Below are 12,610 nucleotides of genomic sequence, written 5' to 3' on the forward strand. Positions count from 1 at the left end.
TCAAGCCACAGGGCAGGGTCCTTTGAAGGCGGGAAAATTTGGTTTCACCGTCATTAATGACTCTCAATTTGGAGGGAAAGAGCATGGCATATGTAAGGATTAAGTCATGTAAACGTCTCTTTATGGATAGAATTTGAGCCCTATCCTTCAGCACTTCCACAGAGTCCGATAACACAGAAATCTGGCCTCAATTTCGTTCCATAGGACCCTTGGTAGGAATCAGCCATAGATATCCCGGTCTTGGTATATACCTATGAAGAAATTTACCTGAAGGTATGGGGAGGGGCACCAGGTGGTAATGTGGTAGGGATACATTGAGCCCTCTTTACCACTTAATACAAAATAAAGACGTCCCAGCCACCATTTTCCAAGGAAATCTTCATGATGGGAAACTTCCTCCTACTCTGGCAGCCTCACAAAGCGCAAATTGTTATGGCGGAGACACCAATTTCTGTTGCACAGCAGCCATTTGCAAATTCACAGTGACCATCCGCACCTTTAGTGAAGACACAGAATCTTCCAAAGATAAGATGCGCATCTCAGCCTTGTAAACCTGTTCATGGACGTGTTCTGAATCCTTCTGTATAATGTATAGGTCTGACTGCACCTCTCCAATCCGACCCACAAGGCGTTTTTAACTGGCATTCACGGCATCCAACGCCTGCTCTAGCCTAATATCAGAAGAGGAAGGAACAGATGAGGTCATAGGAGGTGGGGATATTTGGGCAGATGGAACTGTAACTTCGGAATCTTCCTCTGTGGAGGTTGGGGTGTAGAGGTGCGTGTATAGCACTCCAATTTGGCGACTGCGGAGGTGTAGTGTGTTTTACCCATGATGGGGACTTTAAACAACAATTGAGAAGGACGCAGAGTTCACAGGCCATGCTGGAATAGCGTCTACACAGCTCCCTGACAGCAGAAACCTTCCCAAACGATGAGTTGGCTGCAGCGAACGGTATCTGCCGGGCTGCCGCTGCCGGGAATCGAACAGCCGGCCATGCGGCAGCAGGGATTCCATATCGATTCCCAGCGAACACCATGGGGAAGTGCTCAGGATGGGAAGACCATAGAAAGTCTTTGGAGGGCTGCCCTACGTTTGTGCTACTCCATGTCTGCTGAGGCCACTCCCCTCCCCCTACAAACTGAAGCTATTGTAACTATTTCTCAACTCTTTCCTCATTTTCTTTATTTTTTCAAAAATGTTTTTATTGAAATCACAGAGAGCATTTTACAGTATACATCAAATATGTTTTACAGGTAGTTCTGTAGATTAATCTGAAATATGACATACAGTGAATAAAGAAACATAAAATGAAAGCATAATTACAGAGGTGCAAAGTTATAGTGTATCATATGATGGAAGTAAGAAATAATCGCACTGTGTTGTTCTGTTCTTAAACTCTGCGCCAACAGATATATGAGCATATAAATACGATGTGATATTGGATGCCAAAAACACATGAAAATACCAAAAAGAACAACTTATGTATATTTTCCTTTTTGTTTTTTAATATAATTAACCTTAATGTAAAACTCAATTAGCTATTTACATCTTTGAGAACCTGGGGATATAAATAAAAGGGACGAGGAAGGGGGTGGAGGACAAAGGAGAGGGAGGAAAGTGAAGGAGAGACAAAAAAGTGAGTCACGTACGCCCAGATCCGGCTCCACCACCAACTATCCAGTGAAAGCGATTGGGGGATCCTGGAGTAGCATTGTAGTTTTCTTTCCGCATTTCCCAATACTAGATGTGATGAACAACAAGTACTCTCCTAATTTTTGTAAAGATAGTAGAACCATTCTCCCCTTATCATGACACTGCCCCTGTCACTAGCAGCCCTGCCCTCATATTACCAAATAAAAGCGCACGTTCCTGCATCTCGCTAGATCAGCACACTCATTTGCTGTTGCTGGGGGCATTTTAATGATCTAGTTAGTGAATTTCCTAACATTCCGACTATCTGATTGGTGAGGATGTAAACAGTCCAATTACCTGATTGGCTGATAAACAGGGTTCTTAGGAATGAGCAAGATATTGACTGATACAATAAGATATACAGATTCTACTCAAATCCACCTTAAATACAGACTATCTATACATTTTATGGTGGTTCCCTGAAAGAAGTTTTAATTCATTTTTAATCAGGTGATGTGTTTCTTTGTCCTTCAAACATAATTAGTTGGGAGAAATACAGCAGTGAAATGTAGTCATTAGAAGCATGTTAAATACACTATTGATGGTCTTGATGCATAGATTTGGATGCACAGTAATTGCAGCAGTGCCAACCACTGACTATTTCTGCAGGATATTTGTTCTTAACTTTTTTCCATATCTTATTTCAGGCTCTGCTCACCGCTGTCACTTCACAACATATAGAAATTCACGAAGGAACAGTACTACAAGCTGTCAGAACATGTTACAATATCTACTTAGCCAGCAAGAACCTTGTCAATCAGACCACAGCCAAGGCTACCCTGACACAGATGCTCAATGTAATATTTGCACGTATGGAAAACCAGGCGGTGAGTGTCTGAACCTTTCATGTCTATCACTGCTCTTCAGGGTATTGGAATGGCTTGCCTTTGTGCTGGGTATAAATACACTACTTGTACAGATGTGTCCTCAAACACTTGTCAAACAGTCGTCCTCGGTGCGCCAGGTCCTCTGTGACTCGGCTTGCGTCGTCTTCGTCTTGGTCGCAATGCGTTGTAACAAAACTGCACTGATTAATATGACACTTGTATATCTGTGTGTAAATGAGCCTGACTCTGTATACAAAGTGCTATGATGCAGCGCCGCAGATTTTTATCACGCTAAGTTCTGTTGCGCATCACCTGTGACTGTACATATTTAAAACTAATTCCTGTGTAGTTAAAGTCGCAGCCCGGCGTCTCTGTTACAGATTGAGTGGTTTTTTGCTGTGTCTTCGGTGCGAAGAAGACGCAAAGTAAAGAAAAAGTCTGAGCGTTACAACACTCAGCGCAGCTCACTCGCACCAGGCATCTTGCATTGAGGCTAGGTGCGTGAGTACACATCTGTTTCTGGATCCAGATCATATAACCAGTTCTTAACCCATTCAATTTTTGCTGCTGACCTCATAAGATAATCTTTTGTTGAATTTACTGTGAATGTGTGGAAATCGAGCTTTTGTTTTCAGTTGTGTTTTGACACTAGCCTTGTCTACGTGAATGGAAGGTGTGACCCTTCGCAGACCATAAATGAACCTTCTATTGGTGAAGATGATTCATTACTATAAATGCAGTAGCTTGTTATAAGAACATTTCTTCTCTCCCTGTAAATATGTTTATATTGATTAAGCGGCGACTACATTACAGATAGTCAACTTTGTACAAGGTGGCATAATGGTTAGCATTACTGCCTCCCAGTCATGGCCAATCTGTGTGGAGTTTGTATGGGCTCCCAGTGTTTCAATGGGTTTCCTCTGGGTGCCCCTGTTTCCTCTGTCCAAAAACATACTGGTAGGTCACTTGTATTCTGACAAAAATGAACCCTTATGTGTGTGCGCTTGAATGTTAGGGAATTTAGGTGTCTATTTACTAAGATGCCATTTTTCACGGTGAAAAGGGCCCTTCTGCTTCGCCTGTTAGCACTGAGAAGCAGGAGCTGGCTACCGCACATATTACTAATAATAGACCCGCTGAGGAGGGTGAACGTTAAGTCACCCCCTCGGCGGTGTAAGCAGCGCACATGAGACCCTGTACTCACCAGCACCAGGTCTCCGTGCAGCATGAAGCAGAGAGGATTTTTTTTTTTTCAACAAACTTTATTTATAAACGGCCAACCTGACAAAGCTCAAGGTCTGCTTCTCCAGTGAGGAGAAGTAGATACCGCCAGCTACAGGATGTGATATCAGCGCTGGAGAAGATACCCGACGGTAAGTGACCTCTCCCCTTAGTAATACCTGGGACACTTAGTGCTGCCATAGGTGTTTATGGCAGCGCTAGATGCAGTGTGATATTGCAGCCTGCATTTAGCGCTGGCAGGCTGCAGGCAGAGAAAATCCCTTTAGTACATACTGAGAAGCGTTATGTACAGGGATCTTCTCTGCCTTTAGCATTTCTATCCCCTTTTCTCCCCTTAGTAAATAGACCCCTCAGATTGTAAGCTCCGATGGGGCACGGATTGATACCAATGACAAATATTCTCTGTACAGTTCTGCGTAAATTGGTGGTGCTATACAAATAAATGATGATAATATAAATGCATGAACCAAGTCACACTTTGCTGCATGTAAACTGTTTGGAGGGATTCTGAATATCCAGATTAATGGCGTATGGGTCTTCAATCTTCCAGCAAGTGATTCTTTCAATCATTTGCTCTGTAACATGGACATTTGTTTGTGGGGGTGCTATCTGTACTTTTCTCTTGCTCACAGTTAAGGCAACTGTAAGTGGGCTGGACACATGATCAGGACACATCTGTAAACCTAAAGGAGTTTTAAAGGAAAGTTATTCTCTAACATTTATTTATTTTATTTATTAAAAGTTTCTTATATAGCACAGCATATTCCGTTGCACTTTACAATTGGAAACATTTATAGAACAAAACAGGGTAATAACAGACAGACAATAGAGGTCAGAGGGCCCTGCTTGCAAGCTTACAATCTACAGGGAAATAGGCATTGATACACAAGGATAGGTACTATATATTGCAATTTAGTCCAGCCAGAATGCAGAGTTTCTTGGTGGGCTGCGTGATCCAGTCACAAAGGAATGTCGACCAAATGTCATGAGGATGCGAGAGAAAGACGATGTGTGAGATTGTGTGTGGACTGTGAGAGGGGATGTAATAAGCCATGGAAGCTATGAAGGTTATGTGATCGGTTCTGGAATCTGATAAGCTTGTCTGAAGAGGTGAGTTTTCAGGGAACACTTGAAGGATTGAAGACTAGAGATAAGTCTTATTGTGCGTGGTAAGGCAATCCATAGAGTGGGTGCAGCCCGAAGAAAGTCCTGTAACCGTGAATGGGAGCAAGTAATACATGGGTATGAGAGACGCAGATCTTGTGCTGAGCGGAGAGGTCGGGCTGGGAGATATTTTGAGATGAGTGAAGAGATGTATGTTGGTGTGGTTTGGTTAATGGCCTTATGTGTACGTAACAGTATTTTATATTGAGTACGGTAGAAAACCGGCAACCAATGGAGGGACTGACAGAGTGGGGCAGCAGACGATGGATGTTTGGCAAGGAAGATAAGCCTCGCAGCTGCATTCATAATGGATTGTAATGGCGATAGCCTGTTTTTGGGAAGACCAGTAAGGAGACTATTGCAATAGTCAATGCGGGAAATAATGAGTGCATGGATTAGAGTTTTTGCAGTGTCTTGTGTGAGATATGGTCGAATTTTGGATATGTTTTTTTAGATGTATGTAACATGATTTTGATACAGATTGAATATGGGGAACAAAGGACAGTTCAGAGTCAAGGATGACACCAAGGCAGCGAGCTTGTGGGGCAGGGTGGATTGTTGAGTTATCAACAGTGATAAAGAGATCAGGGTGGTAACTAACATGTCATTAGGCAGCACCTGAAGTTCTCTCCTTTTGTTTTAGCTGTGTCTTCTTCCAATTAGAATGTAAATATAAACACTCATAAGCAGGGTCTTATTTCCCTTTGTTGTCATTTATTTTGTGTACCTTGTATGTGCCTAGTTTATGTATGCACTGTGTTCCCCACTGCATGGCACTTCAGGACACTATGGTCCTTACAAAACTACGATTAGAATAATGTGCTGCTCTGCTCATTGATTGCAGACCTGGCCTGGAGTACCAATATGTTAGGGAACGTGACCAGGCCTGGGGCGTCACAGAGAAGACATTGAGGCCCGGACGTGTGTGCATACTATTCAGACTGTGCATACGGTTTTCCTAAGCCAGTGGTTCCCAAACTGTGCGCCATGACTCCCTGTGGTTCCATGGCACTGTCACCTGGGTTCCGCAGTGGCAGATAACCTAAACAAGCCGGCCTGTCCATTTATTTTTTGTGTGTGTGTAAAATATATTTTTTTTTTGTATGGGTGGGAGAGGGGATTTAGTGTCATGGAGTGGAGCAGGGGGGGCGGTGGGTTTGGTTGCAATGACCGGGGGAGAGCTGTCACTGTAAAGCAACAGGAGGTGAATCCTGCCACATTTGTGAACACACTGACACTCTCCCACTGTCCCACTCGCACAGTGACACTCCTCCACTGTCACACGTTGTGGGAGATCAGACAGGAAGTGTCTTAGCTAATGTGAGGAGCGATGCTACAGAACGTCGCTGACTATTACAACTAAAGGTAAGTATGGAACAGACGTGGAGGGGGGGGAAAGGCAGAGACGTGGAGGGGGGTAAAGGTAGAGACGTGGAGGTGGCAAAGGGAGAGAAATGGAGGGAACAATGTGTAAGAATAGGACAGTTTTTCTCTGTTTTTAAATACTTATTATGGTATTTTGATCCAGCTACTTAAAAAAACAGGACTGCTCGTTAATTATTGTAGCTTGGGGATGCCTTGAAAAAATTATGGAGACCCTAATACCCCTTTCACACTGCCATAAAGTAACCCAGGTTGCTGTGCAGTGTGAAAGGGGCCAGTTGAAATGGAATCTGTATGATTTACCGCCGGACCCATGCCCGGCGGTTGGAATCCTGGCAGAGGAGAAAATCCTGATAGTCAAAGGTAAGTATAATACTAACCAATTTCTACCTCTTAACCCTAACCCTCCCTTAGGGGTGCCTAACCCTAACCTTCCCCCCTAGTGCCCAACCCTAATCCCCCTTCCCTTCTGCCTAAACCTAATACCCCCCCGGGGGTGCCTAAAGATAACCCACTCTTCCCCTAGCCTAAACCTAACCTCCCGGGGAGGTGTCTAACCCTAAGCCCTCTCCAGGAACCCTAAACCTAATCCTCCCCCCCCACCCCGCGTGGCTATCTGCGCTGGGCGTCCCTTTCGATCGGGATGCCGGGCTCCCGGCGTATGTCTTATGACAGGCGTCGGCATATCGACGCCTTGCCGGGATATGACAGTAGGTCCGCCAGCTTCCCGACTGCACACCATTGAAATAACCCGGGTCGAGCGACCCGGCATTTCAACTCTGGTAGCGAGCAGGGTTGAACACAAGTTCAACCCGGCTCGCGGTACGGTGTGAACGGGTAACCCGGGTCCCGTTCTCTGCATAGGGAGAGCCGGTGCTTGGAAATGATCTCATCTTTAAGCGCCGGCTTAGCAACGATGTCGGTGATGGTACGACCCGCCATTAGCGATGTGAAAGGGGTATTAGGGTGCCTCGAGCTAAGAAAGTTTGGGAACCACTACCCTAGGCAGCCAGCTTAGCTAGGAGTACAGAAACACTTGGACACTTGTAAGGGATTCTATTTAAAGAAATGCAGGTTTTCCTCTGGCTGCAGCTAACTAGGACAAGTAGTTTGAAGGTGGACCTGTCCTTTCTGTTAGTTTGCAGCTATAGTATGTTATATTGATTATAAATTGTACTCTGACTTTTATTTCATTTACATAATTACACTTTTGGTTGTTTATGTAGATTGTATTACTCTAAAGGTTGACTTTAAAATAATTTTCAATTGTGTTTTGACATATGTCATTGTCCAGCACATTTAGCTTTATTTGTGGTAGAGTCTGTGTACTGTGTACAGACTGTACTGATTCTGTTTCAGTGAAATATGATTTTCAAGATAAATTGTTCCGTGATCCCCAGGATTGGCGGATTGGAAATACTGAATGTAGCCCCCAGGAGCGCAGAGAACGCTTCATTCTTTGTACCTTCATGTGTTCTCATCTTTATGTATTATTAACAAACTTCACTAACACTTATTCTAAAATCCAATATCCCTTATTAATGCTCTTACAGCTCGTTTATGGTTTAATAAAAGCAGGTAAAGCATTTGGCTAATATAGTTACAATCGATAAAGGAAGCTTTGTACCTTCTTACATATAAGTAGACCTCATTGTGTGTAATGCCCTGCTAGAATCACTTACAGCTCTTATATCTGCAAAACATTTTTAAAGCAAATAATCTATCTCTTTAAGGTCTCTTTAACGCAGGCTTTAAAGTCAGACATTTAAGGTTGCAATCTTACGGCCTGGTAGTCCATAAATAATGTAAGTGAATGGACTTGTAAATACATTTCGCTTTGCATTTATTTCAGCATTGCTTACAGTGTTAACACTAGCGTATAATGGATTTCTATGGAAGGGCTCATTAATTATTTTGCACGCCATGCTGCATGGAGTAATTGAGAATGTGTTGTTGTTTTGTTCTTGTGTGTTCGAGTCATTTGAAATCATTCGATAATCTAGATCAGGGTATCCAACTTGTGGATACCCCTGAACTACACATCTCAGCATGCCCTGGCACAGTTTTGCTATTATGGTATGGTAACTCTGTGGCAGGGCATGCTGGGATGTGAAGTTCTGCTGCAGCTGGAAAGTTGCATGTTGAACACCCCCGATCTAGATTTATCCCTAGTATTAAAGAAAAAACACATTTATCTTTTCTCACAGCCAAACCGGTATTTAATATAAAGATGGTATTTGCTATTTTCAGCTCCAGGAAGCCAAACACATGGAGAAGGAACGGCACAAGCATCAGCAGCATTTACAGCAGTCTCCTCTAAGCCACCATGAGCTGGAATTACCTCAGATGGGACACATTCTGGAGCAGCCTGATCAGCAGACTCTGGAACAAGGAGACCAGGATGGGCACCCGAAATGCATAGAAAACTCTGTACAAGAAGAAGCAGACCAGCATAATGGATATGATGCTCACAGTACAAAGAATGAGAATCCCAAGGCGAACCAGTCTGCTGATGCTGAAAGTAGGTGACACTGAACAGCACGCTGATGGCAAAACAATGTCATTGACACTATAGTCTGTTCGCTATACCATGCACTGTGGGTGTACATAACTGCATTGTATATGGTGCAAAATGTTGGGGTTTCACTGAGCTAACCTGTAATATGAACATGCTGTAGCTTTATCAGCTATATTACTAAGCAGAATGATACAGTGCCATTGCACAGTTACACGTACGTACATCTCATTTGTCTGTCTCTCTGTTAGCTTTTCTTTGCTGTTTAGCATGTGTGCTTTATAGGTAGAAAGCCTCCTCCATCCTTTCCTGCCCCGGACACATACCTACTGCCTCAGGTTGTTTTCTGGTACTGGACTCCTGATCCTATTTAGTGGATTACATTTTCCTCCTACACAAGTGAAGTTTACCACTTACTGTAAAGGGATCAATGTGCTATTTCAAACCATTCTGTGCTAAACTGATTGTCATTCTTTCATACAAGGATGCTACCAATGTTTTAATATTTTATGCCATTTAAATGTAAGTCACTGAGAGGGCAATTCAGTGACTGCTGGCAAAGGCAGCACGTCACAGGTATAGCCCATATGGGTGCACATAAAATGAGCAATTCTTCTCTCCTGTACTGTAATTGTCTGTGATGTGAGCTACTGCCGCAAATTGCCAATAAATGAATTGCCCTGTGTGTGTTGGTTACGGATATTCTTCCCAAATCTTCCCTAATCAATCACAACTACAGATGTGTCCTCGTACATCTATCCTTAGTGCGCTGCAAGTCACGCTAAACATAACGCGGGAGCTCTGTGTGATTTGGTAGCGCCTAGCGTTTTTTCCTGTATCTTTTTACCTTCAAATGAGTATTATTTGCACATTGATGTGAGTATTTAGCACAAGCAGCTTCTGCTGATTAAAATGATATGCAGCATGCCTATGTTCTCTGTGTGACTGCGGGTGTATCTGTATACGAAACGCTACGTTACAGTGTTATAGCCACTGACACTGTAACGTAGCGTTTCACATGCAGATACACCCGCAGTCGCTCATAGAATATAGGCATGCTGCATATCATTTTAATCAGCAGAAGCTGCCTGTGCTAAATATCAGCATAAATGTGTGAATAAGACACATTTGAATTTAAAAAAAGACACAAAATACTCTCAGCGCTACTGAGTCACGCCACGGCATGGCGCGACTAGAAGGGCTGTTTAGCGCACAAGGAGGCTAGATGTATGAGGGCACATCTGTAATCAGCTATTAATTGAAGCCCCGTACACCCTAGACAATGTGTGTACGGAGCAATGTTGGATGCGGGGGCATCGGCAAGAACGAACGACGGCGGGGTTAGCGGGGCCATGCTGCAATCGGCAGCATGGGATTGCTAACGATATCCCCAGATTGGACTGCATGTACAGACGACTGGGGATATCGCTAATGACCCACGGGAGTGTGCATCATTCGTCGGTAAGTGCCTACACACTGGACAATTTGAACGATCTATCATTGAATCTATCATCACATTCAATGATATATCGTTATCATTGAATGTGATTTGAGCCAGTGTTGCTTGTCTTTTACTTCAAAGATATTGTTATCGTTCATATCGTTCAAAGGAGTCGTCCAGTGTGTATGGGGCTATAAGTGCATACACACAGCGTTATATCGTTACGATATGAACAATAACGATATCGTTCAACGATATATCGTTCTTATCGTTCCATGTTTATGCCACCAACGATGCGTGGAGCTGGACGATATCGGCCATGTAAACAAAACAGGCCAATATGGGCGATATCGTTTTATTCCCTATAGCAGAGGTTCCCAAAAGGTTCCCAAAGTCCGCCATTGCAGTCCATGTTTTAGGGATATCCAAGCTTGAGTCCATATGGTTAAATCAAATGGATTGAGGTACTAATTAAGTCACCTGTGCTCAAGCATGGATATCCCTAAAACGTGGACTGTAATGGCGGACTTTGGGAACCTCTGCCCTATAGGGATCCCCGATCGTTGGTCATTGGTAATATCGTTGGCGTGTGGATGAACAATATCGTTCATCCAGCACACAGGAATTTCAAGGGAAATCGTTCAGCGATATCGTTCTCTGAATAGATCGTCCCGTGTGTATGCACCTTAAGCCTTGGAGGGAGATCAATCAGCTCCTAACTGTCATTTTTCAAACATAAACTTATCTTTCTCCATTTTATCTCTCTCCCAGGCTTAGTGAATAGACCCCTTACTCTTTATCAGTACAAAGTAATGACAGCAAAAACTAGTGACCTGATTTCAATGTTACAATAATACAAACATCACATTCATTGTTACGACAAGAGACTTGCCCAATAAGGTCTCACTTTATGGTATCTTCTGCTCCATTCACATGCTTGGCTCAGTCATCCCAGGCTATAGATCACATATAGTTACAGAGAATACTGCCTGTTATCTGCAGCAGTAAATTCAATTTGTAAACTGCAGCAGCTCCAACATTAAAAGTAGTTCTTTCATAGACAGATCACAACTATCTCAATATGTGGACCAGAAAGCTGACATGCTTATAGTGAATTTCCATTGCACACCAATTTCCTATAAAAGATATTTCTTTGCAAATGTCTACAAATTGGTCTACAATTTACTGGTCCATTTTATAATTCTATGTTTTCAAGAAGCCATTATTTTTTATTTTAAAGTCATCCACTCCAAAAATATATATGCATTTTATTTCAAAAGTACATACAAAAGGTGTTGAAATTCAAATGAGTCAGTGTTAACCAAATATAAGGTGCCTAGTATTGTGTAGGACCTCCTCTAGGCCGGGAAGTGCCGCAACTCAACGTACAGTAGCATCAATTCCACAAGTTGACGGAAGACTTCTGGAGAGATGTTGACCCATGCAGTCTGGATAGCTTCCCACAGCTCCCTCATATTTGTAGGTGTGGGATCTTGGTTGCGAATGGACCTCTCCAAATCGTCCCATAAATCCTTGATTGGGTTAATGTAGGGCCAACGTGGTGGTCTCACCTTTCGTCGGGACTCTCCAGAATGCTCCCCGAACTATTTCTGGACAACATGGGGCCGATGACACTGTGCATTATTCTGCTGGAATATTCCATCTTTGTGGGGGTACATGAAGTCCATGAAGGGCTGCAAATGGCCATCAAGCAATGCAAAATATCGGTTACCAGTCAATGACTTGCTCAGGCAGACCCAACTCATGCCACGTGTTCACTCTAGCTCCGGCGGCAGGCAGGGCGCTGGAGCTTGAGAGGGCAACCTTATGGGCTAAAAGGGGGCGTGGTCATGAAAAGGGGGCGTGTCTATAAGACACGTCCCCTTTTCGTCATACTTGGGGGCGTGCCCGGCGCTTACGGACATGCCGGGCAGCCCCCAAGCGCTGCAGAAAGGGAGAATAGATGCCGGGCGCATGCGCCTGGCGTCTATTCTCCGGCGGTGCCCGGGACACCGCATGTTTCTCCACCCGCGTGACACTGCGTCCCGCGGGTGAGAACGGCACCCGCAGGCTGTGAGGGCAGGGCGCTTTTTGCCCTCCTCCTGAAGGGCAGGGTGCTTTTTGCCCTCCAGAAGGAGGGCAGGACGCCGCGCCCTGCTAAAACAGCCTAGCGGGAACGCTACACACCCCACACCACTATGGAACTACCACCAACCTGAACAGGGCGTCGTTGACAACTGTGGTCCATGATTTCATGGGGTATGCACCACACCCGAACCCTACCATCAGCCAGAAACAATTTGAACCATGACTCAATGGACCACACTATATGTTGCCAGACC

The 12,610-nt window shown here is 44.0% G+C and overlaps 1 protein-coding gene across 1 annotated transcript in view; it reads left to right on the top strand.

The window, feature by feature from the left end:
* The window catches only part of ARFGEF1 (ARF guanine nucleotide exchange factor 1), a 216,465-nt gene that overhangs the window by 100,755 nt on the left and 103,100 nt on the right, over window positions 1–12,610 (top strand). The window contains exons 5-6 of the mRNA XM_088471482.1: window positions 2,344–2,523; window positions 8,563–8,833. Coding sequence (XP_088327608.1) covers window positions 2,344–2,523; window positions 8,563–8,833 — 451 coding nt within the window. The remainder of the gene's footprint in view (window positions 1–2,343; window positions 2,524–8,562; window positions 8,834–12,610) is intronic.

Source organism: Taudactylus pleione, unplaced genomic scaffold, assembly GCF_031769625.1.
Source record: "Taudactylus pleione unplaced genomic scaffold, aTauple2 ptg000114l, whole genome shotgun sequence".
Lineage (NCBI taxonomy): Eukaryota > Metazoa > Chordata > Amphibia > Anura > Myobatrachidae > Taudactylus > Taudactylus pleione.